Below are 26,993 nucleotides of genomic sequence, written 5' to 3'. Positions count from 1 at the left end.
GAGAAAAGCCTTTCGATTGTTTGTGGGCACTAGAAGTAACACCCCCCCCCCCATTGATAAGTGTCCTAGAGAGTTACTTTAGTGATCTCTAAATGTTTCGCGGATCCAAGTGATCTTGAAATGTATCCGGGCCGCTGAAGTGCTGTGGAACTAAGCCACATATCACTCAAGTGATCCGCAATTATATGCCGCGGATCACTTAAATAATCTGAGAATGTGCCACCTGTAACTTGAGTGATGTAGAACCGCAACATGTAACTCAAGGGAATCTCTAAATGTGTCACGGATCGCTTAAGTGTTCTGGAACTGTGTCCCAGGTCATTTAAATGATCTGAAAATGTGCCACGAGCCACTTAAATGATCTGATATTGTACCACGTGACACTTAAGCGATCTGTATATGTGCCGCTTAATTAATTTTTCACAAAATTAGGTTTGAGGAGGGCAGGCCTCATCAGATAACACCTAGGGACATATTTGGTTCGCGGCCCAAAGGTCTTTATGCGACTTATCATTATATGGCTTGGAGGGTGGGGGGTAATGAATTTATTAAAAATAAATTTTGAGTTCATAGCCTTCAAATAACATTAAAATTAACAGAAATTTATTACAACAACATATAAAGGTATTTTCTTCCGAAATTTCCATTTAAAAAAAAAAAAAATTCCATTAAAAATTTTGATCGTCGGGGAAAGCCCCCAAGCCCACCCCCCCCCCCCCCGTGTATGGCTCTGATCTCACCAATATGCGTTAGGATACAAAGCTGATGACGAAATTTTGCTGACAAGGGGGTCAGAGTTTTGCTGACTTTTGCTGACGATGGGGGGGGGGGGCAAAAATGCCTAAAATTTTTCTTACGTAATACTTGAACGGCCCCTTTAGTCACTGTCATGGCTTCCTTTCTATTTGATTTTTACTTGTGCCCTCCTGAAGTGTCCCGGTACCATAAGGGGCTCATGTAGCCCCAGGTTGAGAAACACTGGTATAGATCAGTGGTTCTCAACCGGAGGGGGGCCCTAGGACATTCCAGGGGGGCCACTGATGACAATCTCGCAAAACGGGAGCCACGGTTACTGATACGGGGGCCACGAAGAAGTTTGTGATATTAAATTTCTTTTAGTCACTCTGACTGAAAAAATTTAATTTCAAACAAAATGCATAGAATATTTTTTTAGCAATTTTTCCCCTATTCAAGTAACATTAACATGAGGAAGGAAATAAAAAAGTGGTTCATGTAATCTCCGTGGTTTTACGACTTGGGGGTGACAGTAGGCCCTGACACAAACTATAGAAGAAGTTTAAGCAAAATGGAGTAACTGTAAAGACAGAAAATTGTGTGTGTTGGAAGACTTTTCGTTCAAAGAGGGCTGCCATAAAGGAAGCAGACAAGGATTTGTTGACCATTCTTTTGAGTGCTGGTAGTAAATGTAATCCAAGAAGTAGATGGGTGAAAAATGAAAGCTTGGTAAAAACCCCATCGTTTTCGTGCAATTACAGACGGATAGTCATCTAGTTTAGCACAACGCTATCTTCAGCCGGCATTGAGTGGTCTGATGGGGAATATATTTATAAAAATCGAATAAAGAATGATTGCTCTGGGGTATTTTTTTATGAATTTTGAGGGGGTGGGGTGCCAATCCATTGCCTCTGTTGAAAAGAAATAAAGTCGAATCCGTTATAACGAACTCCAAGAGGCCAAATACAAATACAACGCCACAAGAGGCAAAATGCCCAACGACACGTGGCTGAGAAATAGATGCCCATAACAAATATGGATGTCATATATTTAAAAAATACAGTAACCCAATTGAAAACACAATCACAAAAATTATAAACAATATATACACATGATAAAATATTATACAATGCCATTATGGTTGTCTTATTCTAAATATAGATAGCTTCTCGATTTACCCCAACATGTTTATCGTATTCAAATCATACATGATGAATAATCAGGGGCGGCTTAAGCGAGGGTAATTATAATGTTATATATATATATATATATACCCAATTTCACACCTACCATCGAAAATTTGACCAGGTCTGACTTTCACGAGGTGCTTTCTGCACTTGAGGTCCTCGGACCGTGCCGGGGTGAGCCCATGCGTTAAGACGGCAATGAACATGACAAACATGTGAGATTAATATCGATATTTATTAAGGCTGGTCCGATCAATCGACGAATTGTTAATCGCAGTTAAAAATTTCAGCTGAGTTAATCTACCCGATCAATTCGACTGAAAATTCGATTAAAATTTTTTATAAAGGTTGTTGTGAATTAACTTCAATTGTTTGAAAAATAACAGAGATTAGATCTCTTATAAATCATGTTCAATACAGCATAAATACAAATACAAATACAACGCCACAACAGGCAAATTGCCCAACGAGGTGGCTGACTTAAGAACATCATGGATCCCCGAGCCATTTTTTGGAGGCCCTACCTACTACTGCTACACCACACATGCACCCCCCCCCCCCCGCGGAACCCCCCAACGAAACCCCCCAACGAAACCCCAACGAATCGGTACATGCGGGAATGTGCGTGTACGTGTAGTGCAACCTGACGTAAAGTTTGTTTCTGTGTAATGCTTGTTATGTGTAGTGCTGTCATCTGCCCCCAGTTTTTCTAACTATGAGTGAAGTGTTATGATTGAATGATTTACCGTTGTAGGACTGTTGCTCTCTGTGGCGAGACTTTTTAACGGGGAGATCGGCTCGCATTTGCGCCTTGAAGTTGGGAACCACAGAAAACCAACTTCAGCCGACCACCACTGTGGGGTTCGAACCCGGATCCTCGCATCGCGAGTCCGTCACTATAACCACTCGACCACCACAGCGGCAGTAACTATATATTTGAATCAATATTTTGATCAAATTCGATTCAATGAAAACTGACGATTTCAATTTCAAATTGATTGGAGAATTGGATTCAACAATCAATTGGATTGGAGGATTGATTGGAATTTGATTAGGGGCCATTCAAGTATTACGTAACCAGTTTTTTGGCCATTTTTGACCACCCCCCTTGTCAGCAAAAGTCAGCAAAACACTGACCCCCCCCCCCCCCCTGTCAGCAAAATTTCGTCAGCAGCTTAGAATATTTCATATCTTCAAAAAAGGTGGTTGATGACGTAAGCAACTTTCAAACCCCCTTCCCCCCTTGTCATCAAAAGTCAGCAAATCCGAAACCCCACCCCCCCCCCCCCCGATGATGACGTAATACTTGAATGACCCCTTAGAGTTTTAGAAGACAAGAACAAAATTTATTGCCTCCACTATGTGAACAGTAATTTTTACGTATTCTTGCAAGCATCAGCTTATGTCTTCACAAGTGCCTGCCATTCGAGAGGAGTTTCTAGGAAAATAAGCAACAATATAATAGAAAGCAGTTTCGTGATCAGTCAATAATAACCAAAAATAACCGATTTCTTTAAAAAAAAACGACAAGATCCAAGTGAAGAAATTATAGGTTTTTGGCATATATTAAATTGCTTGAAGCGGGCAGCCTCAATTTCTTAACCTATTTCTATATTTGTTTACGTGTACGGAATAGGTGAGTGAAAAATCAATAAAATATATTTTTATGCCATCTTTTTTATTATATGATCAATATATATATATATTTATATAAATTCGATTGAACAGTTAGGGGCCGTTCAAGTATTACGTAAGCAAATTTTTAGCCATTTTTAGCCAATTTTTAGCCTTGTTAGCAAAATTTCGTCATCAGTTTGTCCCTCTGAATCCTAACTCATATTTTCATAAAGGGTGGTTGCTGACGTAAGCATTATCCAAACCCCCCCCCCAACCCCTTGTCATCAAAAGTCAGCAAATCGGAAACCCCCCCCCCCATCGATGATGACGTAATACTTGAACGGCCCCTTAAATATTTTAATCGTTTCTCGGCCGTAATATATATTTATACTCATAATTACGGAATTACGGTAAGGGGCCGTTCAAGTATTACGTCATCATCGATGGGGGGCACGGTTCCGATTTGCTGACTTTTGATGACAAGGGGGGAAGGGGGGTTTGGATAATGTTTACGTCATCAACCACCCTTTATGAAAATATGAGTTAGGATTCAGAGGGGCAGAGCTGATGACGACATTTTGCTGACAAGGGGGGGGTCAAAAATGGCTAAACATTTGCTTACGTAATACTTGAACGGCCCCTAAGGGGTATGAATAGAAAGGGTTATGAAATGAAGTGAAGTGAGAAGAGCTTTGTTAAAAAAGAAAGGGCATTTTTCATACGAAAAAAAAATGTCAAGAAGAGCAATATTACGAAATTTTCCGAAAACGTGTCATATTATCACCCTAATTATGATAAAACGGAATGATGACAAAAAAATTCGTCGTTATATCCGAGGTCGTCGCATTTTAATGGACAGTATAACCGAGGTCTGTTATCATTATTCTCCATCCAAAGTAGTCAGAACCATCAGTTAATGACGTTACAACTAAGATGTCGTTATAACCGAAGTCGCTGTAATCGAGTTCAACCGTACATAACAGGAAAAGAGGCCTACGGCGCTCCACCATAGAAATGATGCACTAAAAAGGGCTCTGTGAGTCGAAAATGTTCGAGAACCGCTGGTTTAGAAGATATTTTTAAATTATGTAGAAGAACCATTTCAAAGAATAAATGGGCGCACAAATCAAATTCTCCAGCTCACCGCGATACCCCTGTCGACAGGGCCGTCTTAAGAGTATAGGGGCCCCTGGCCAAGTGGTTTTTCGGAGGCCCTACCTGGTAAATCCTAGAAAATTTCAACTGGATCTCATTTTTGTGAGGCCCCCGGGCCGTGCCCGGGTGCGCCATGAGACGGGCTCTCACGATCGAGGGGGCACAAATGTCTTATGGGCGTGGGTCGCAATGCAGAGAAATTTTTCAGTTCTTAGCCCTCAAACTGCATTGAAATTGACAGAAATTGATTATAGTAACATGTTTGTGATATATATTATAATAACGGTGTTTTCTTCCGATATTTTTGTATCGAAAATAGATTTTGACTATCTGGGGGGGGGGGGGTGGAAATGGGGCAGAGCGGCACAGTGACACGAGGCTCCCCTTAGGAGCGCTTAGGTCTCTGATCCCGATATGCGTAAAAGGGTAGAGTGCATAGCTGACGAAATTTTGATGACCGAGGGGAAAATTGGGGGTGGGGGGAGTCAGAGCTTTGCTGACGGGGGGCGGGGACGTAACAAGGATTTTCGTCGCCCAGGACAATCATTATTTTGCCACCCCCACAACTTCGAAATTCGACAATTTTACAATGGTCCTCTTTGTCCCCACCTAAAACTCCTACCCAGGGCAACGAAAAATAACCGGACGTGGGGGGCATCCTGAAACAGGGACCCCCCTCCTCCCAAGTGAGACTTCTCATGGGTCCTTCTATAATGAATTTGTATAATTCAATACAGATGGCCCATGTTATTCAGAATTATTCATGAAAAACACAAAAAAATGATGGCAATTGTCCCGGGCCCAATGCTGAAGCCTTGTCACCCCCATCCTCGTAGGGGCCATGTCCCTTCATAGTTTCGGAACTGGGGAGGGAGGGAGAGAGGGAGGGGGGGGGCGTCAAAAAAGACTAGAAATCTGCTGACGTGGTACTTGAATGCAGGGGAAGATCTACAGCTCGCTGTTGGGAGGGGTGATTTTTCAAATTGTTGTGGACCGGGTGACCATACATCCCGCATTTTTTTCCCTGTAGAAAGTCAGTTTTCTCTGTTTTTTTCTCCGTCCAGACATTTTTATTCATATCATATATTGATTATCATTATCATATATTCGTATTTCGCTTGGGGGGGGGGGGGGTGAACGCTCCTGCCAGGGCCGTCCGTCTTAAGGACATCATGGGCGAAATGATTTTTCTGAGACCCTACCAGGCAAATTTTCAAAAATCTCAACCAGATCCCATTTTTTGTGACTCCCACTTTTCTCTTGAGGCCCCCGAGCCGTGCCCGGGTGGGCCCATGCCTTAATACGGCACTGGCTCCTGCTTGAAAACATCCACAAAGATCTTTTACAAAACTTTCACACAACAGTGTAGTGCCGGCTTCAAAGACGTTTTTGTTTACGATGAAGGCGTGGCGCCGAAACGTTGTTATGGCAACCGCTTCTGCCTGCCGAGTCGTGAATGGCTGAAAAGTTGCTCAAGTAGCAGGCAAGAGGTAGGGAAGGAAGGGAAAGGGAGGGGGCAAATGTTTCTGATCTTGCCGGCCGGGACCGCAATTTTTTCTTTTTCTCTTCTGCTTTTTTTTCTCTCGGGAGTTTTTCCTTGAAGAAGACAAAACCCGCCCTACTTTTTTCTTCTTTAAAGAGCGCTCTTTTTGGAGATGCACATGTTCAACAACCGGCTTCCAGCATCACAAGTAAAACGACCTTCTTCCGAACAACACACACACACACACAACAACAAGGAACAACTCCATTCAATTTCATATGCACACACAATATGCATCGAATTGTTGTGTAAGAGGAGAAAAAATATGAACGCAATACATTTAGGAACTATATACTATACATACCGGAACGAGATCAATTATCATAGATGTTGATTGGATATTGGGAGGAATATCGATTCTAATTTGGAATAATTTCTTGTGTGAAATCGAGTAGTTTAATTTACATAAAATTATGGCGTGGATTATCAATCCAGTGACTTTGGTGGTGAATGTGTTCGTCGTCATTAACGGTAAGAATTATTTATATAGTTTTTCCATTAATTTCTATAATAATTTTTCAACTGTATTGTTTTGCGATTACGTCAGAATTTCCGTGATTACATCACAGTTTTCGTTTTTTTGTGAATTTATTTTGAATAATTCTCGATATTAAATTAATGTCTGTATCTAGCCCTTTTTTTTAGATTCTTCACCACATAATTCCATTTATATAAATTTTTCTTAATTAATAAGATTTATGGAAACGTGAAACAGTTCTGTATTGCAATCGGTTTTTCTTTTCATTCCGATTTCGCTTAGATTCGTGTTTCTCGAATGGGGTGTCGAGGTACCTGATGGTACCCTGGGATCTAAATTGACATTCCCAGAAACTACTCCACTCAGAGACGTACGAAGAGACCAGCATAAAACAACCTTTTCCCATGGCAGGGTTCTTAACCCTTTACGTTCCAGGACCCCTTGTACTAATAAGTTCAAGGACGGCTTTACAGAATACCACTGCATTAAAGAAAAAGTATTATAAAAACCGTTTCAGCAAATGGTTCATCTCATATGGTTAACTATTAATTATCTCATTCAAGCTCACGAGTCCCCTCCATCCCCCGTAAAATCTTTCTGAGGACCTCTTGTTGAAAGGCAATCCAAAACTAAGAAGTACTTAGAAAAAAAAAGAAGTTAAAATTAATTAAAGAAAATGTCTTGATAGGCTATTTTTTATATATTTATTTCGATATAAAAAAGATATATTATATTTCGTTTTCCATCCGTAGCCGGGATTACACTCTATAAATGTTTGATAAAAGATCATTCACAAAACTTGAAAAGAATAACCAATAAGTCCATTGATTACATTAGCTCGAAAGTAATTGATGCGGCTATTAATTGCATTTTTTCCAGTTTTGTAAAAGAACTTTTATCAAACTTTTATTTTAGAGACTTATAAAATCCATGGAGGAAAGCCCCGTATCCTCTCTAATTCAGAAGTGTATCCCTCTCCCGCCACTAAAAATTTGCCCTTTTTAGCCCCTCGTTCTATAGGTCATCGTGGACAGCACCTTACGGGCAGAGGCGGTTTTGCCACCGTGAGCTACACGTAGACTAGTGTAATTTTCTTGACCACTCCTTCTGGAATTTGCCACCCTTTGCTATAAGTCGCTTGGCTTATCTCCCCTCCTGCAAGTACACCCGTTTATCTAAGTCACTCTTTTGGTCACTCCCACGCTCACACACTCTCTAAGTCACTCTTTTAGCCATTCACATGCTTGCACACACTCTAGGTCATTCTTTCGGTTTCTCATTGACATGTTTCCTGGCTGGGTCACTGTTTTGATTATATACACGTTTACATATGCTCTAGGTCATTTTGTTTGCTCATTCACATGATTGCAAACGCCCTAGGTCACATTTTTGGTGACTCACTGACCTAGCCTCTACCTGTCTCGGCAGAGGCGGATTTCTTGAGGGTTATACAAATTTTGCCGCCCTTTTCCATTCTACTAATTTTCTTAGTTAATCATTCCTCGAATTCGCCACCCTTTGAACTTGCTGCCCAGGGCTATATAGTCCGCTAAGTGCTCCCCCAATACGCCACTGCTTACGGGGTGAACATTTCCTCCTGGGCATTCAACGCTGGGATTATGTCGAAAGATTACAGACAATTTTGTGCACTTGATTTTCTGGTTAATTTTATATAGCGATTGAAACATTTATTAATTTTTATGCTAATCCCCTTTTTTGTGTGAGTTATATCAATTGTAGGTTCATATTTTAGTAAATATTACCCAGAATTCCTGAGCATTTTCTTATATTGCATGCTCTTTTGCTTTCCGATTTCCTATCCCGTAAAAGAAGTATAAAATTGGGCTCAATGGGGAAGCCTCAAAAATGTTTGGCCCCTGGCCACAGAAATCGTTACCACGTCCTAGTTCGTAAACCAGGGGTGCACAACTTCCGGCCGACGGGCCAAATGCTACCCATCAAGGGATTCCATCCAGGGCGTGAAAGTTCCGGTCACCGTTGGGACAAAAATATTCGTCCGTAAAAGAGAGGAGACCGTTAACCAGATGTTTGAAATGCACACTTTTATTATGACAGGGAAGATTATTATGTGGCCGTAAAAGAGGAGGGGGGGGTGACAGCATCTGATGTCGTGTCCGTTAAGAGGGGTTTTACTGTATGTTACTGCCAAAGCCCGAAGTTCGCCATTTCGCGAACTGGCCTGCCAGTTTATCCGGCCAATGTCCAAATTCGGGAATTCATCGAGCTCCCCCATATGTCGATCCCTATACATCCCTATGTATGGATCACCAAGATATCGATATCCAGATTCCGCTTATCGTTAGGGTTGTCATAGCTAGTTATAAATGGTCATAATTACCACAAAAAAATACGCCAACGTAGTGATGACCCCGAATCATAGAGATCAATACCATATATATCGAAAGCCCAAATTTCGGAGATTGACTGAATCAACTGGGCTAGCCAGTTTACGAAGCGGCCAACTTCGGACTCCGGCGGTAACATATACAATGTTCTGACCCGCAAACGGCAGAGATATCGCATATCTAGCCCCCAGACTAAAAAAAAAAGGTGCGCACCCGGGTTATAGACCCATCTTTGGTACATTGAAATTTACCCTCCTTCATCATTATTGAGACTCTATCAATTAATGCTATATATCACATCTCAAAGAAAAGGCAAGATTATTCAAAATTTTATAATGGAATGCGTGTTATCACTACGTATCCAGAAAAAAACACTTTCCACGAGAAACGTATTAATATTGAAAATGAACACGAATAAATATTCCCAAAAAAGAAAACGAAACTAAAATTAATCGATTTTTCGTAGAACGGGGGTCTATCCGTCATCATCAATCGCGCATTGAATCGCCCGATACATTATCGGATACGATCATGTCATCATGGCGTGCATGCATGGCATCATCATGCAATAACATGCCGGAGTCGGGGGTTTAATATGCTCGACCGCATTCAGGTATTTTCTGAGTCACGTGTGCGGAAAGGAAACAAAAAAACTTGCTCGTTGTGTGGTTTTTTTAATGGCGGGTTTTATACCCACTAAATATTGCACACCATAATAGTTAGTTGTGTGAAGAAAAAAAAAACACGAACGAGTTGTAATCGATTGTGCAAGAGGAGGTTGTTTTCAGGAAGGTGAAAGAATGGAAGCCACACGACATTATAGAGAAAACAGGTACAGACATGTCTTGACATGCGGGACCGCAAGACGGAAAAATATACGGCAGCAGGTGGCGGACGGTTACACGCGCCCGAGGGTCTGGGCCAGAAGGAAATATTAATTTGTCATTTAGTATTCATCCTCATAAGCCTGTTGTAACCTTCGCCTTTTTTTCTCTTCCACGACGTGACGCAATCTGGTGTATTTATGGCTGATACGAATATCGATTTAAGGTCGTAAAACTTAAGCCGGAGTGTTTGTTGCGTCAATGTGAATTCCTTAAGCGTTTTTGGGCGAGTCGGTATCCTTCCCCCCCCCCCTCCGTTTTGGCACGATGACGTCTTGATGTAGCTCGGAGGAAAACGTTAATGACTGGATTTATTTAGTTATTCCGCTGAGTTTAATGAAATCTGAATGTTTTCGCTTGGGAAATTGCCTGGTACCGGCTTGAAATTGATCAGATGAAATCTGAGTTTAGTCAGTTTTGTAGCGGATGCTTTTTTTTCTTCTTCTCAATAATGTTACATTGACACTGATTCTGAGTTTTCACCAATTCTGGAACTATTTCTTTTATTAACTCTCAATTTTAATTAATTCTGGAATTATTTACTTCATTAGTTTTGAATTTTCATTGATTGTGGAAATATTTCTTTCATTGATTCTGGAATTATTTCTTTCATTGATTCTGGAATTATTTCTTTCATTGATTCTGGAATTATTTCTTTCATTAATTATGGAATTATTTACTTCATTAATTATGGAATTATTTACTTCATTAATTATGAAATTATTTACTTCATTTGTTTTGAATTTTCATTGATTGTGGAAATATTTCTTTCATTGATTCTAGAATTATTTCTTTCATTGATTCTGGAATTATTTCTTTCATTAATTATGGAATTATTTACTTCATTAATTATGGAATTATTTCTTTCATTAATTATGGAATTATTTACTTCATTAATTATGGAATTATTTACTTCATTAATTATGGAATTATTTACTTCATTAATTATGGAATTATTTACTTCATTAGTTTTGAATTTTCATTGATTGTGGAAATATTTCTTTCATTGATTCTGGAATTATTTCTTTCATTGATTCTGGAATTATTTCTTTCATTAATTATGGAATTATTTACTTCATTAATTATGGAATTATTTACTTCATTAATTATGGAATTATTTACTTCATTAATTATGAAATTATTTACTTCATTAGTTTTGAATTTTCATTGATTGTGGAAATATTTCTTTCATTGATTCTGGAATTATTTCTTTCATTGATTCTGGAATTATTTCTTTCATTAATTATGGAATTATTTACTTCATTAATTATGGAATTATTTACTTCATTAATTATGGAATTATTTACTTCATTAATTATGAAATTATTTACTTCATTTGTTTTGAATTTTCATTGATTGTGGAAATATTTCTTTCATTGATTCTGGAATTATTTCTTTCATTAATTATGGAATTATTTACTTCATTAATTATGGAATTATTTCTTTCATTAATTATGGAATTATTTACTTCATTAATTATGGAATTATTTACTTCATTAATTATGGAATTATTTACTTCATTAATTATGGAATTATTTACTTCATTAGTTTTGAATTTTCATTGATTGTGGAAATATTTCTTTCATTGATTCTAGAATTATTTCTTTCATTGATTCTGGAATTATTTCTTTCATTAATTATGGAATTATTTACTTCATTAATTATGGAATTATTTACTTCATTAATTCTGGAATTATTTACTTCATTAATTATGAAACTATTTACTTCATTAGTTTTTAATTTTTATTGATTCTGGAATAACATCTTTCATTAATTTTGATATTATTTTCTTTCATTGATTTTGACATTATTTTCTTTCATTGATTATGGAATTATTTTTTTTCATTAATGTTCTGGAATTAGGCTTTTCCTTAATTCTGAATTTTTATTAATTCTGAATTTTCATTAATTCTGGAATGATTTCTTTCATTCACTCTGAATTGTCAAGTTGCTGACATAATTCTTTCATTTACGGTGTGTTTATTACTTTTAATTCACCAATCCTAAATTTTCATTACTTTTAAGATTATGCCTTTCATTAGGTCCCGATTTCATTAGTTTTGGAATCATTTCTTCAAAAACATATTTCTTCCGTTTTTTTCAAAATTTCCATAAATTTCTGTGTTAATGTACATTTAAATTCCTCTTTTATTTCTTCTTTTTTATGTATATTTTCCAGCATTCCTGTTTGTATATCCTGTAACAATGCATGGGTTTTTGGATGTCGATTTCCCCACAATTCGAAACTGTTAAGACTTCTCCCGGCCCAGCAATTATTTTCTCATCTGGGCCCCGCGGCTTGTAAGGACAGCTCCGGGTGCCCCGTAATGTTATTCTGATTGACGGTAGCTATTTCTGTCCATCACATCTGCAACAACACTTGCGACATCCCCGGTTACGTAGGATGGCCGTGCTTTCTTTCGGACATAATTTCGGGATTTGACAACTGAGATAACAGCAAAAATATGTGATGGAAAATAAGCATTCGCAAAACATTTCAAGATTTTATGTCCACATTAACTTAAAAATGACATTAACATATGATGAGGCTTCAATGGACCCCTTACCCCCTCAAAATCGATTGAGCCTGACTTCGAAATGACTCTTGTGTGTGTCACTCGATTCACTTCCATATCGTAAAAAATATCGAATTTTTTTGTTCTGTAATGTGCGTTTACACCAGGGGTCTTCAAACTTTCCCGAGTCGCGAGCACTACTTATACCGATCTCCATTACCTTACGGCAACTTTCACATATTTATCCCTGAGATTTCCATAATTGTAATCCTTGAATACAACTTTTACAGAGTGTTTAATCGAATGATCAAGTGTCCGCGAGCACGAAATCGGATGCCAGCATTGGTGCTTCCAGTAGCGCCACGGTGCTCGCGAGTAACAAGTCGAAGATGACCGGTTTACACAATTACCCCCCCCCCCTTGTGTTTACATTTACCTCAATTAACACTGATTACAGTCAAACCTCCGTTTCAGAGAGAATCTCTCGAATAAGAGACACCTCTATTCACTAACAAAAAAGTCTGGTCGCATTGGTGTGTATTATCGAGAGGTTTAACTGAGTTACCCTCCCATAAATTGATGGGATTTTTTTTTTTTTTTTCCGAGCAACTTTTGAGCAATCTTCAAAAACCAAAAATAACTTTGGCAGACATCTTGAAGACTATTTTTTTTACACCATTGCCCTTCGCGACTACCGGGGAAAAAAAAGAGAGACGAAATTGGCACATTGGTGAGTCCCGTAAATGAAAACGAGACATTTTTCAAGAGCAAAGACCTACGTCAAGGACAAGTATTATTAAATTCCCATACACTTTAATTTCATCTGAGAAAGCACACATTACATGAGTTAGAATATACGTAAAAAATGAAATCATGTTGGCTATTATGACATGATTTTTCCTCCTCCCCCCTCGTCCTTTCCCCCCTCGCTGATAAATTCCAGTAGCAAGTGCAAGGTAAAGAAATAACTCAAAAAAGTAGGAAAAAAAAATACATACATAACAGAGCCCCCCCCCCTCCCCCCAGGGGACCCTCAAAGACCGCCTTATATATAAAAAAAGAGCCACTGGAGGGTCTTAACATCCGGTGCGATTTTTCCCCCTTCAGAAAGGGGGGGGGGGGAGCGACCAAAAGAATCAGTTCGAATTACCTTCCGTTTTGGTCACACACACACAAGAAAAAAAAACGTAAACCCCATGTGTAACAGCTTATATACAGGGTACGTCTAGTGATGATACTTGGAATGAAGGTTCCTTAGCGACAGGTTATTCCATGGGGTTAAAAGCAACCAAAAGGAAGGAGGGGTTTCCTTGGCAGGAAAACCTGCCTTGAAAATGCCCCTTTCCCCCCCCACCACCACCTTCCATACACCTCTACGAACACCATCGCGCCCCTCAATCCCCCCCCCCCCTTAATATTAGGTACACCTTACTTCTAATACTTACGGTGAAGTATTTTTCCCAACGTCTCCAATTTCAAAACAGGGGCAGAATTGCGAAGAAAAGGGAAGGTTGTGAAGGGAATTTCTTAGGGAGTAACGAAAAAAAAAAAAGGAGCCCTACAATCATCATGGGATGTGTACTATGTGGTATTTGGAACGCACTGTACAACATATATGCTCAACCAATGGTACGCGGGCCAAATTTGGCCTTCGGAGTCATCTGATGTGGCCCGTGACCTCAAACCTTATTTTGTAAAAATGAACTTGGTGGCACATCCACAGATCACTTAAGCGACACAATTATATATAACTTGAGTCACCTTCGGTGCAGTTCGACGCCGGTTAAGTGATCCGCGGCATATATGACAGATCACTGAGTGAACCACAACACAGTTCCAGAGAGACTCGTGTTTTATATCGTTTCGTATAGTTTCAGAGCATTTAAGCGACGCGTGTTGTAGTTCCATATTCCCCATGGGGTTCTATAGGGGCCATTCAAGCATTACGTAAGCAAATTTTCAGTCATTTTTGACCCCCCCCCCCCTCCGCCAGCAAAAGTCAGCAAAACACTAACCCCCCTCCAACCTGTCAGAAAAATTTCATCAGCAGCTTAGAATATTTCATATCTTCAAAAAGGGTAGGGTGTTGACGTAAGCAACCTTCAACCCCCCACCCACCGATGCTGACGTAATACTTGAATGACCCCATATCACTTTAGTGACCCACGACATATTTAAAGATCATTGAGTGACCCACGAAGCAGTTCCAGAATACTCAGAGGGGAGTATGACACAGTTTCAGAGCACTCAAGCGAACTGCGTCATAGCTCCAGAGCACTGCATATCACTCAAGTGACCTGTGATTGAGTTCCACCTCACCCAAGTGACCTGTGGTAAAGTTCCACATCACTCAAGGGATTTGGGGTGCAGTTCCACGTCACTTAAGTGACACATTTATGAAATCACTTAAGTGAATCGCGGCACATTTATCAAATCACTTAAGTGCCGCGACATATCACTTAACCAGCCCTTGAAACCTTTTCAAACCTATGAAGTGGCTCGTACTCTCCTGAAGGTTGAGCCCCCCCCCCACCCCCTGACTTAAGTGACTCCAGCACGTTTCCAGATCACACAGGGCATGTTTCACACATGGGCAAATGGTGGGGCACGTGCCTAAGCCCCACAAATTTTCAGGGTTCACAAATTGTCTGCTTTTTTGTATACTAGGCAGAGCCTACATGCCACCTTTCCTTGCGGTCGCCTCTGTTCCAGAGGAGACGACTACATACGAGACCCCAACCCAAAAAAAAAAACCCCATATTTTCTCAGGGCCCAACTTACAGCCCGAAACAGATGCTGTATTTACAGATGACTCAGGTGACCCGCGGAACATTTATAGATCGTTCAAGGGGGATCCGTAGCATATTTACAGATCGCTTGAGTAATCCGTGGCACAGTTCCAGAGCATTTGAGTGGTTCGTGGCACGTTTACGGGTCACTCAAGCGGCCTAGGAAATATTTCCACATCACTCAAGTGACCCATACCACATTCTCAGTTCACTTAAATGACCCATGGCATATTTATAGATCACTTGTGTGATATGTGGCACAGTTCCAAAGCACTTGAGCGACCCGTGGCACGTTTTCAGATCACCTAAATGGCCCAATTCTCACATCACTCAAGTGGCCCGTAGTGCATTTCCCATGTCACTTATATCACTGGTGGCATATTTGCAGATCACTTGAGGGACATGCGGCACAGTTTCAGAGCACTTAAGCGTCTCGCGGTGCTGTTTCATATCGCTAAAGTTACCTGTGGCACAGTTCCAGATCACTCAAGCAGTCCCACGGTACATCTCCACTGATTTAAGCGGCCTGCGGCACATTCCCGGATCACTCGAATGATTTTCGTCGCATTTACAGATCACTTAAGTGCCCCGCAGCACGTTTCCAAGCCAATGAAGTGGTCCGCACTCCCCTAAAGGTTCATAACCCTTGCTGTGCATATTCTGTCTCTTTCATCGATTTTTATTCATAAATAAATATACATATTTACTTTTCTTGTGGTACCTTGTTTGTGGGCATGGTTGTCCCACTCGTCCTCTTCAGACTTCAAAGAAACCAATACAAAAACAGCTTTTGTATACTATAAAGATTGCATGTGCTGTTTACAGTGATTTCTCCCAGAACAGAACTTTCAACGGGGAGAAAGATTCAGTCGTTCTCAGGGTCGCAACTTGGGGAGGGCAAGAGGTCTAGTGCTCCGCTCCGGGCGTTGGACCACCAAGGACGCCAAACTTGGTCTTTGTTGGTTAGAAATTACGAGAAGGAGTCGCCGTAATGGATACTTACTTGCCCCGGGTCAGAGAGTAGATTTTTGTTTCTAGTGGTGGCCTCCCCAATGGTACTGAGCCTGAAAATAATAGGAGCGGTAAAACATGAATAAAAGACATTCAACATTTCGTCTTGACTTCAATTTCCTTAACGAGGCCCTACATTAAAGTTTCAACAACCTGTAGGCGTTTCATTAGTAGCAAACCCTTTGACATGCGTTATATAAACCCTCGCTCTAAGAACAGGACACTACTGAAGTGAATTTATACTGGGCAAAAAAAAAAAAAAAATTGAGGTGAATCGTCCCGCATTCCATTCTGTCAGACCAGAAAGGACCGGGGCTCAGTGCCGTCTTAACGCATAGGCGCACCCGGGCACGGCCCGGGGGCTTCAAGAGAAAGGGGCCTCACAAAAATGAGATTCGGTTGAAATTTACTAGAATTTACCAGGTAGGGCCTCAGAAAAACCACTCGGCCCGGGGGCCCATGATACTCTTAAGACGGCTCTGCCCGGGTTCTGTCCCTTCGGGTACGTAAGCCCTTTGCTAGTGAGGGTCCGCGTTCCCGGCTGGAGCTCGGTCTGCCCCACACTTCTGGGTGGCCACGCAGTTCGGGGTCTTATATACATAGCTAGAGAGAGTAGGGCTGACAGAGCTTTTTGGCCTGGAGCACTGGTGATCAATCTCTTGGTGTAGTCTCTGATCACATCAAAACTATTCTCGAGAGGGGGGGGGGAGGACGCTGATAAATTTACGGTGAAAAAAAACTGGTGTCACTGATAAAATTTTTGTCAAACAGTGGGGTCACCGACAAAATTACTTTCAAAAAAAACGGGGGAGATCATCGATAAAATTCTTGTAAAAATAAGGATGGTTCATCGATAAAGTTTTTGTCAAAAAATAGTGTTAAAAAAAGGGTTTGTACTCTTGTAAAAAAAGTTTTCCACCAAAGCCGGAACTGGGGCGGGGGCAACTGTCCCTAGCGGCAAAATTTGGTGGGGAGCAGTTTTAGGTGGGAACGAAGAACACCGTTACAAAATTATCAAATTTTAAAAATGTGATTGCGGCACAATGATGTTTGGGTGGGCAGAATTCCTAGTTACGGCCTTGATTTCTACACCGACGAAATTCTCGCGAAAAAGATAAAGACGCTGAAAAAACTTCTGTTAAATAGGGGGGAAGGTCGTCAATATATAAAATTCTTATAGCAGGGGGAGGATCACGCTTCAGAAATTCTGGTCGAAACACTGCTCCATGGGAATCAGAACGGCCCATCAATTAATGACGCAAGAGCCGAGGTGTCGTTTTAACCGAGTTTAACTGTGTATGGCAATAGACTGAGGTAGTGCACCGCAGTGATGCAAGCTTAGTTATTTTACAAATAGATCCGGCCTTTTTTTTCGGCCATTTAGTTGGAAAAAATACCTATCCAGCTGCTAAATTTAATTATTATTGTAAGTGATGAGCACAAGTTATTCCAGTCATTATGTGGGGGGGGGGGTGTCCGGAATCATTAAGAAGAGTGATCCCAGAATCATTGGAAGTGATTCCAGAATCATTAAGAGCGATCCCAGAATCATTAAGAGTGATCCCAGAATCATTGGAAGTGATTCCGGAACCATTAAGAGTGATCCCAGAATCATTTGAATGATCCCCAAACGACTAAGAGTGATTCCTGAATCATTAAGAGTGATTCCAGAGTCATTGGAAGTGATTTCAGAATCATTAAGAGTGATCCCAGAATCATTTAGAGTGATCCCAGAATTATTGGAAGTGATCTCAGAATCATTGGAAGTGATCCCAGAATCATTAAGAGTGATCCCTTAATCAATCATTAAGAGTGATCCCAGAATCATTAAGAGTGATCCCATAATCAATCATTAAGAGTGATCCCATAATCAATCATTAAGAGTGATCCCATAATCAATCATTAAGAGTGATCCCTTAATCAATCATTAAGAGTGATCCCAGAATCATTAAGTGTGATCCCATAATCAATCATTAAGAGTGATCCCATAATCAATCATTAAGAGTGATCCCATAATCAATCATTAAGAGTGATCCCATAATCAATCATTAAGAGTGATCCCATAATCAATCATTAAGAGTGATCCCATAATCAATCATTAAGAGTGATCCCATAATCATTAAGAGTGATCCCATAATCATTAAGAGTGATTCCAGAATAATTGGAAGTGATTCCCGAATCATTAAGAGTGATTTCAGAGTCATTAAGAGTGATTTCAGAGTCATTAAGAGTAATTCCAGAGTCATTAAGAGTGATCAAAGCATCATTGGAAATGATTCCAGAATCATTTGAAGTGATTCCAGAATCATTTGAAGTGATTCCAAAATCATTTGAAGTGATTCCAGGAACATTAGAGATGTTTCCAAAATCATTTGAAGTGATTCCAGGAACATTAGAGATGTTTCCAGAATCATTATAGGGGATTCCAGAATCATTGGAAATCTCTGGTGATTACAGAGAATCATTAGGTAGCTGTCTATAGTTTTGTTCCTTCAATAATGTTCTCCTTTTATTGAATATATATCATAGTCCTATGCCTATGATATAAATTCCATTAAAAACTACTCCGATAAATTTTCATCTAACCATGAATTAAAAATTAAATAAAATTTCAAGTTAGAGGAGTGTCAGGATCCGATATCCTTTAAATGTATAGCCTGTAATACCAAGGTCTTTTCTAATTTAGTCGTACGCAGAGATTGTCAAAATTTTCAGTTAAATCTTTTTTAATACAAAATCTTCAAGCAGAATCAGGCACGGTGAATGTTGCTTTTTTGGATTCATGCTAACCTTCGCATTAGTAATTAGGTGCTGCTACTACTACTACTACTAAACCAGACATGCACCTCGTCCATATTCCTCTGCGGAACCTCTAACGAATTGGTACATGTTGGAATGTGGGTGTATGTATAGTGAACCTTCCGTGAAGTTTGTTTCTGTGTAATGAGTAATAGGTGCTGCTGTTCTACTTTTGCTTATTTAACTTTCTGCATCGATCCTGAAAGAAAAAAAAAATTGTAACACTTGAGGCAACGCTAAGGTGGGGCGCACACCGGTTAGACGCGACAAGACAAAACAGCTTTAGAAAAGCTTAGTCATTTTTATTCACGTTGATTTGTATGGTAAAACGTTCCAATATGCATGACTAACCGGTGTGAGTTGTGTCATACAAGTCAACATGAACAATAGTGACTACTACTAAACATGCATCTAGTCCACATTCCCCTGCGGAATTTCTAACGAACTGGTGCGAAGGGAATAGGCATGTACGTGTGTTGCGAACCTAAGGTGAAATTTGTTACTGTGTAATGGTTGTTATGTGTAGTGCTGCCATCTGCCATAAATTTTTCAGAATATGCGTTAGATGCAATGACTGAAGATTTGTACCGTTGTAGGGCTGTTGCTCTCTATGGGGAGTTTTTTTTAACGGGGAGATCTCTCTGCTCGAATGAACAGTGGTGATTATAAAATTGTCTAAAGCTGTCTTGTCTTATCGTGTCTAGCCGGTGTGCTATCATCCTTAGACAAGCTAAGTCATTTTTGTTCACGTTGATTTTTATAATGCAGCCGGCGTGAGTTGCTCCGTACAAATCAACGTTAACAATAATGACTAAGCTTGTGAAAAGCTGTCTTGTCTTGTCTAACTGGTGTTCACCCAGCCTTGGTAATTTTTGTTCACATTGATTTGTGTGGTGCCATACAAATCAACATGAACAACAGTGACTAATCTTGCCTAAATCTGTATTGTTTTTTCTTAACCTAACCCGTGTGCGCCCCAGCCTAACATAACACCGAATTTCTATATATATAAATAAATAAATTTGTTGATAATAACGGTAGCGACTAAAATTATTTCTGGTTATTTAAACCCGGTTTCTAGTTGATTTTTGGTGATGAATAACCGGTGGGAAAATCTTTTAACTGTTGGCAACAATGCCCGAAAAATCCATTCATTTTATGTAGTAAGAAAATTCGTATGGGTTATCATGTCGGTGTGTATGGGAACTTCGTTACTCAGCGTAGTAGTGAGCACTTACGAGCACTCACGCCTCTCTTGGCGATGGAAAAACCAAAACATCGGAATTCTTATTATGTTAGTTCTAAACGGGCGGGGCAAGGAATGTGAATGTGCTTGTGTATACGTGAGTTTATATATCAGCGGTTTTTTTTTTTTAAAAGGAATGGGTGTTGCTCCCTCTTTGAAAAACTGACCTTTTCACGTGAACTTTCTTCGGTAAACAGGAGGGTCTTTCAGATGTCAACCCCACCTATATCTCCTTCTTTCTTCCTTAACTTTCTCTTTCTGCTTCTTCTTTGGTAAACCAAGTGTCTCTCTTTTCATGTCAATGCAACCATAAACACCTGAGAAATTGTATGTGCCTTATTTGCTCAAAGATCTTGATGAAGTGTGCCTCCAGGCGGCTTTTTTTTTCCAGATATGTCATTGATACTATGACTCCCTTCAGAATGACGTTTTCGCATTTAGCATCAGAATTGGAGAGCTGTATCGCCGTAAGAATTTGAAAGTTTTCGTTCTTTTGAATCTGATACTCGAATCCGATCTGTACTTGTTTCAGTTATAAAGAATGATTGCGAATTCACGACACAAACTTCAAAGTGTAGTAATAGACCACACTAAAACAAACATTTTTCGTGTGCATGGGCGTGAGTAATGTGTGTAGTCTTTAGTAGCCAATTCAGGCTAATTGAACTAAAATGCAATTAGGTGAAATCAACCACAAAGAACTACAGTAAGCAATAACGAATTCGTTCTTCACAACATAGCTTGAAAAATATCTTTCTATTCACATATTTTCCTTGAAGTGTTTTATTCATAATATTCCTTGAAAAATTCCATATTCTGGAAATTCCTTAGATTCTGGATGTCCTTTATTATGGAAATTCCTCATATTCTGGATATCTCTTGTTCTGGAATTTTCTTATTCTGAAAATTCTTTATTCATTATATTCTTTTAAAATTACTTGTCTAAAAAAATTCCTTAAAACTTAATTTTTTTTTCAAAAAATTTTGCAAAATTACTCGTTCAGTTCACAAAATACTTATTCAAGGTTTGGTAAAGTTCAGCAATAAACGTTAAGCGTAACATTCATTCATGCACTTCCTCAAGAATTTCTGTCTCAAAATATTCTATAAATTTTCTTCTTCACGGCATTCCGTGAAAGTCCTTAGAATTCCTTATTCACGAAATCCTTTGAAATTCCTTTTATTCATAACTACAGCCCGGATTATATGCACTAAAAAAGTGGTAAAATATTCTCAAAAAATATGCAAAAATGCTCTAAAAATATGTAAAAGTGCTCTAAAAATATGTAAAAGTGCTCTAAAAATATGTAAAAGTGCTCTAAAAATACGCAAAATGCTCTAAAAATATGTAAAAGTGCTCTAAAAATACGCAAAAATGCTCTAAAAATATGCTAAAATGCTCTAAAAATATGCAAAAATGCTCTAAAAATGCAAAAATAAGCACGTAAAATACTAAAATGTGCACTTAAAATCCCAAAATGTGCACTTAAAATCCCAAAATATGCACTGAAAAGGCCAAAATATGTACTAAACACCCCAGAATATGCATTAGAAATCTTGAAAAATCAAAAATTCCGAAATATGTATAAGAAATGAGAAAATATGCATTAAAAAAATCACCAGGCAAAAAACAAAAAAAAACCAGATATGTTTTTAAAATGCATCTATTTCCAAGTGCATATGTATTTCATTTACAAAAAAAAAAATCTCATATATACCGCATATGCAAACAAGTTCTACATATTTTTTATTCAGGCATTTTTTAATTTTCAGTTTTTTGTAGTTGCTAAATAACGAAAATACCAGCAACAAAATAATTTTGACACAATTTCTTATGAAAATTAAACACTTTGACATATCTCTAGAAATAGCCTTACAATAAAACGGTTGATATTCGTAAAATCTATATATATAAAATTGATTTTCTATCTGTCTGTGTGTGTGTGTGTGTGTGTGTGTGTGTTCTCTATACAAATCTACAATTTTAGATCGATCGTCGCCAAATTTTGCATATATACCAAATGGGACCCGACTTGAACGATAGGCTACTTTAAAACTTTGTCAGAGCAGGGCAAGTGCCCCAAATGGGCAGAAAACTGTCGGGCAACAATGCTTCTCGGCCTCAACAATCACTTTCCGAACGTTTACTTTGGTTACCGTGGTTCCCTAGCAATGCGTTTAAGACGTGTTTCATGCCTTTACAATGGTTTGTCATTTCTTCAACGCTGTCAGTGTATGTATAATATTTATGCTTTTATAATGGTTTGCCACTTTATTCAATCCTCCCAGTTATGAGAGCTTTTTGAATAGACACCATCATCAGCATCACTTTGAGGGTAAGGCAAAGGATGATCCCCCCATAGAAATCAGTGTTAAAATGCCGATTTTAATGTAGAAATGCGGAAATTTGGTGGGGGGGTTTTTTCTGTCACATTAATAATTTTAAAAATTGTATTAAATACTCGATTTTTTGAAATATTGAGTTCGCTTAGAGATAGATATACGATTAAATATGAAGTAATTAGCCCCGGACCTACTTTCGAGCTGGATATTCATGCAATAACATTGATTTCAACTTTTTATTTATATCTTCTCAAGCAGGAAAATTAATGTCTCCGCGAATTGTCTTTTGATATTCAACTGCATAAATTCATATAGTTTAGGTTGTTTTAAAATTAATTATGGGCCCATAAAGTGCATCGAAGAAATTCCACAGCTTTCATTAAGCATTTTTTGAAGCAGAAACAGGCAGAGATAGATAACTTGAAGTTCAAAGGGGAGAATCGAAATACCTAGCACCCTTTAAAAAAAGAAAAAAAAAATATATATTTTTTTTTACGTTTCTTTAAATCTAGATTTGTTTTTTTCATGAGTCGCGTAGGAAGTCGCCATATTGGTGAACTTGGATACGGTTTGCAATTCCCTCAAAGAAAGAGGGAGGTATCATGTGATCCAAAAAAGCCTCATTGAAAAAAACCCGGGCAACGCCGGGTATTATAGCTAGTACTTTATAAATATGTATCAATTCACAAAATTTCACCTGCCGGAGAAAAACTGATGTTGTGAAAAAATATTATGAACAATATTTATTTGAAAAATTATGAAGGAAATTGAGTGGACACTTGAGCAAACCGTCAAAAATATGCCCTTATACTGAAAAGTCTTTGTTTTTATGCATTTATATGCATTGATGCTAGAAAAAGCCAAAATATGCAAATGCATATGCACATATGCATTTGCATATAATCCGAGCTCTATTCATAACATTCTCCAAAATTTTTTGTTCACAAAAATTCATCATGGTTCTCTCTATCCACAATAGTCGTCCAAATGTAAATACTTCATGTTCCTTATTCACTAAATTCTTTTAAAACTCTTTTTCACAAAATTCCTTTTATTCATAACATTTATGGTATCGTTGGCATCTTTCTTGAATTGGAGTTGCTAGTACCCACCTCCCCCCTCATCAAATGCATATTAAGTATTTATTTACGGTAAAACAATTCTAATTTATTAGTTGATGAATAAAATTCAGTCAGTCTCGCGTTTCACCCCCGTAAAGTAGTTTCACTGACAACAACACTTTAGTGCGCAACACAGCGGTTTATCGTTATATCGAGTATCGTTGTAGTGAGGTTTCACTGAAATTAAATGTTTTATTAGACAGCTGGAACGTTTATAGGACACGAACACTCTACGAAAAAATGTCTTAGATAATCAATTTCACGACTGGAGAGTCCTGTTCATTCACGAATATTGGATCAAAACGATCTGAAAGACGATTGTAATCCAGATAAAGAAGGAATTTTCTGTAATTTATAACATGGCGGAGCAAAAAAAAAAAATGAAGTTCACATATAACGAGAAGTCCGTTATAAGGATTATTTTCATCGTGGTTGTCAGCTTTTATTATAACGGGCTTCTACTGTATTTCACACCTTTGAAATTTCTGCCATAAGTTCAAAACCATCGTGTACATATCAAGTGCGGATCCGGGGAGGGGGCGATCGTCCCTCCCATGAGCCGAATAATATGGGAAAACATTGTCTGACCTGTAAAATACGGGATGAGCCGATGCACTTACATAATAGTCGCTTCTCCGACTCATCGATCTGGATCCACCTGCCTGCGATCAGTTCAGAGCTAAAAATGTTTGCCTTCCCTCCAATCGAATCTTATATTGTCTACTTTCGCTCCATTCGCAGCTGATGTTGTCTGCCTCCACTCCAATTCAATCGCAGCTGAAGATGTTTGGCTTCGTTCCAATCGAATCTGTTACTACTCTATTCCATTCGCATTCGTAACTGAAGATGTTTCCTTTCACTCCATTTGCAGCTGAAGATGTTTGTCTTTGCTTCAATCGAATCTGATATTATCTGCCTCTACTCCATTCGCATTCGTAGCTGAATATGTTTGCATGCACTCCATTCCCATTCGCAGCTGAAGATGTTCTTTTGCTGGTTCCATTCACAGTTGAAGGTATCTGCTTCCATTCACAGTTGAAGGTATCTGCTTCCATTCACAGTTGAAGGTATCTGCTTCCATTCACAGTTGAAGGTATCTGCTTCCATTCACAGTTGAAGGTATCTGCTTCCATTCTATTCGTAGTTGAAGGTATCTGCTTCCATTCTATTCGTAGTTGAAGGTATCTGCTTCCATTCTATTCGTAGTTGAAGGTATCTGCTTCCATTCTATTCGTAGTTGAAGGTATCTGCTTCCATTCTATTCGTAGTTGAAGATGTTTGCCTTCGCTCCATTTAAATCTGAAGTCGTCTACCTCCACTCCATTCGCAGCTAAAGATGCCTTCCTTTGCTCCGGCGAGTATCGGGGGTGGGGGGGTGGGAGGAGGGGCGATACGAACGAAACGAATGATCTTTTCCATGAGCCGAATAATATAGGAAATTTTGTCTGCCCCGTAAAATACGGACGATCAAACGAACTTAAACAATTCGCCCCTCCCGTCACATCGGCCAGGTTCCGCGCTTGGTACATATAGTGAAAATGATGATAATAATCAGTTCCTAGACGTGATTTTTGTCACGATGGTAAAGATCTCCAGACAAGTGTTAACGGCTCTGGTTAAGTGTGAAACGTATCGACTGAAAATAATGTCAGTGATTTTACGCTCGATCGGAATCTAATTTCTTGCGGTTTTTTTTTTTTTTTTTTCTGTTCCGAGCGGGAAGCCGTTTCTGAGAATTGCCAGATAGAGTAAAGAATGTTTTGCGTTACACGTAACGAAAAATAAAATCAGAAGCTATCAACACCGAATCGACAGGAAACCTTCACTTTCCACTGGCCTTCGTTTTGAGCCGCGGTAGTTAGGCTATAATAATAATGAATGCGTGTCATCGCCGTCGTCGTTGGCATCTACGCAAAAGATTGCAGAAAGATGATGGATTGGGACCATAGACTCTCGTCCCCCGTTCCTTTATCTACGTGTAATTCACATTCCCCTCCCCCCACCCACTTTTCTTTTGAATCTCTGCAAAATAATAGTTCAGGAAACCGTATGTGTGTGTGTATGAATATAGCGTGAGCCGCCTCCGCTTTGCGGAATTCGATTTCAAAGAGAGTGCTATTATAATAATTGTACAATTGTGCCAACACCGATGTGGGAAAAGAAAAGAAAAATGTATTACAGGAGAGTTGCCGTGAAAATCGACGGGTGGTATGAAATCATAGTACCGTGAAATACTTGACAATGCCTTTCGTCAAAGAAGTGTTTGTGGGTATTTCTCTTTGATTTCTTTGAAACAGCCGTCGAGTAGGTACGCACAGGGTATTTTTAGTGTCCCGATATGCATCGTAACTGGAATTCTTTTCCGACAGTGAATGCAATTTTTAGGGGATTTGTCCTAGAGATAAATATGTGAGATTTATGCTGCCGTTTTTCAACCTGAATGAAATCTTTCAGTGCAGGTGCATTTTATTAGTATTCGGCTATTGCTGGAAAATGCTGGAGAAAATGAAGAGAATCGTACTTTTGATTGAATGTTTGAAGAGGCCTCCTTGTACAGCCTACAAATATGGCATGAAGATGTTAGTGCTCATGGCCGAATGATATGATTACGAAGCTTTTCGAGGTTTTGTTCTTAATTTGTTCGTCAATTTTAGCGCATGATTTATTTATTAACATGCACATTTCTTTCGGTCTGTGAATCTGTAGATTAAGATCTAAAACTGAGCCCCAGAGTATTTTTAAGAGAACGGTTTCGACAGCACTTTCCCATGATAGAAGCCAAAGAGGACCATCTATATACATCTCTTCCTGAGCTCAACGAACTCTATTGAAAAGAAAGGAGTTGATGGTTTCCGTTAACCCAAACAAACTCGCATGTAATTAGAACCCAGATAAATAAATAAATAAATAAATAGACGGCAATAATCTTCACTCTTGTCTATTAAGAAGACGTTTTAAAAATAAGAAGAAAAAGACGCCGCCACATCGTTGTATCGGATAACATAAACGTTCTCTTCTCCTCTTTGTGTCGTTGTTGCTGTCTGGTGATTGCGCGTATTATCTACGTTTCTTGGGCATCTATGCCTCTTTTTTTTTTTGTTAAATGCCTGCCTACCTCGACAGGGAATAAAAAAAGGTCTCTGTCTTTTTTGTTAATGTTTTAGTTCACATACTTGCAAGAACCAAAACAAAAGCCTCTCTAT

The 26,993-nt window shown here is 39.0% G+C and overlaps 1 protein-coding gene across 1 annotated transcript in view; it reads left to right on the top strand.

The window, feature by feature from the left end:
* The first annotated feature begins 6,381 nt into the window (after positions 1-6,381).
* The window catches only part of LOC149066791 (uncharacterized), a 77,795-nt gene continuing 57,183 nt past the window's right edge, over positions 6,382-26,993 (top strand). The window contains exon 1 of the mRNA XM_089253196.1: positions 6,382-6,708. Coding sequence (XP_089109322.1) covers positions 6,651-6,708 — 58 coding nt within the window. The 5' untranslated portion in view covers positions 6,382-6,650. The remainder of the gene's footprint in view (positions 6,709-26,993) is intronic.

Source organism: Pholcus phalangioides, unplaced genomic scaffold (genome assembly GCF_987345545.1).
Source record: "Pholcus phalangioides strain wild (caught in Gottingen) unplaced genomic scaffold, Ppha-v1.0 ptg000032l_1, whole genome shotgun sequence".
Classification (NCBI taxonomy): domain Eukaryota; kingdom Metazoa; phylum Arthropoda; class Arachnida; order Araneae; family Pholcidae; genus Pholcus; species Pholcus phalangioides.
Note: the sequence above shows the minus strand (reverse complement) of the source record. Positions and strands in the feature narration are given on the sequence as shown.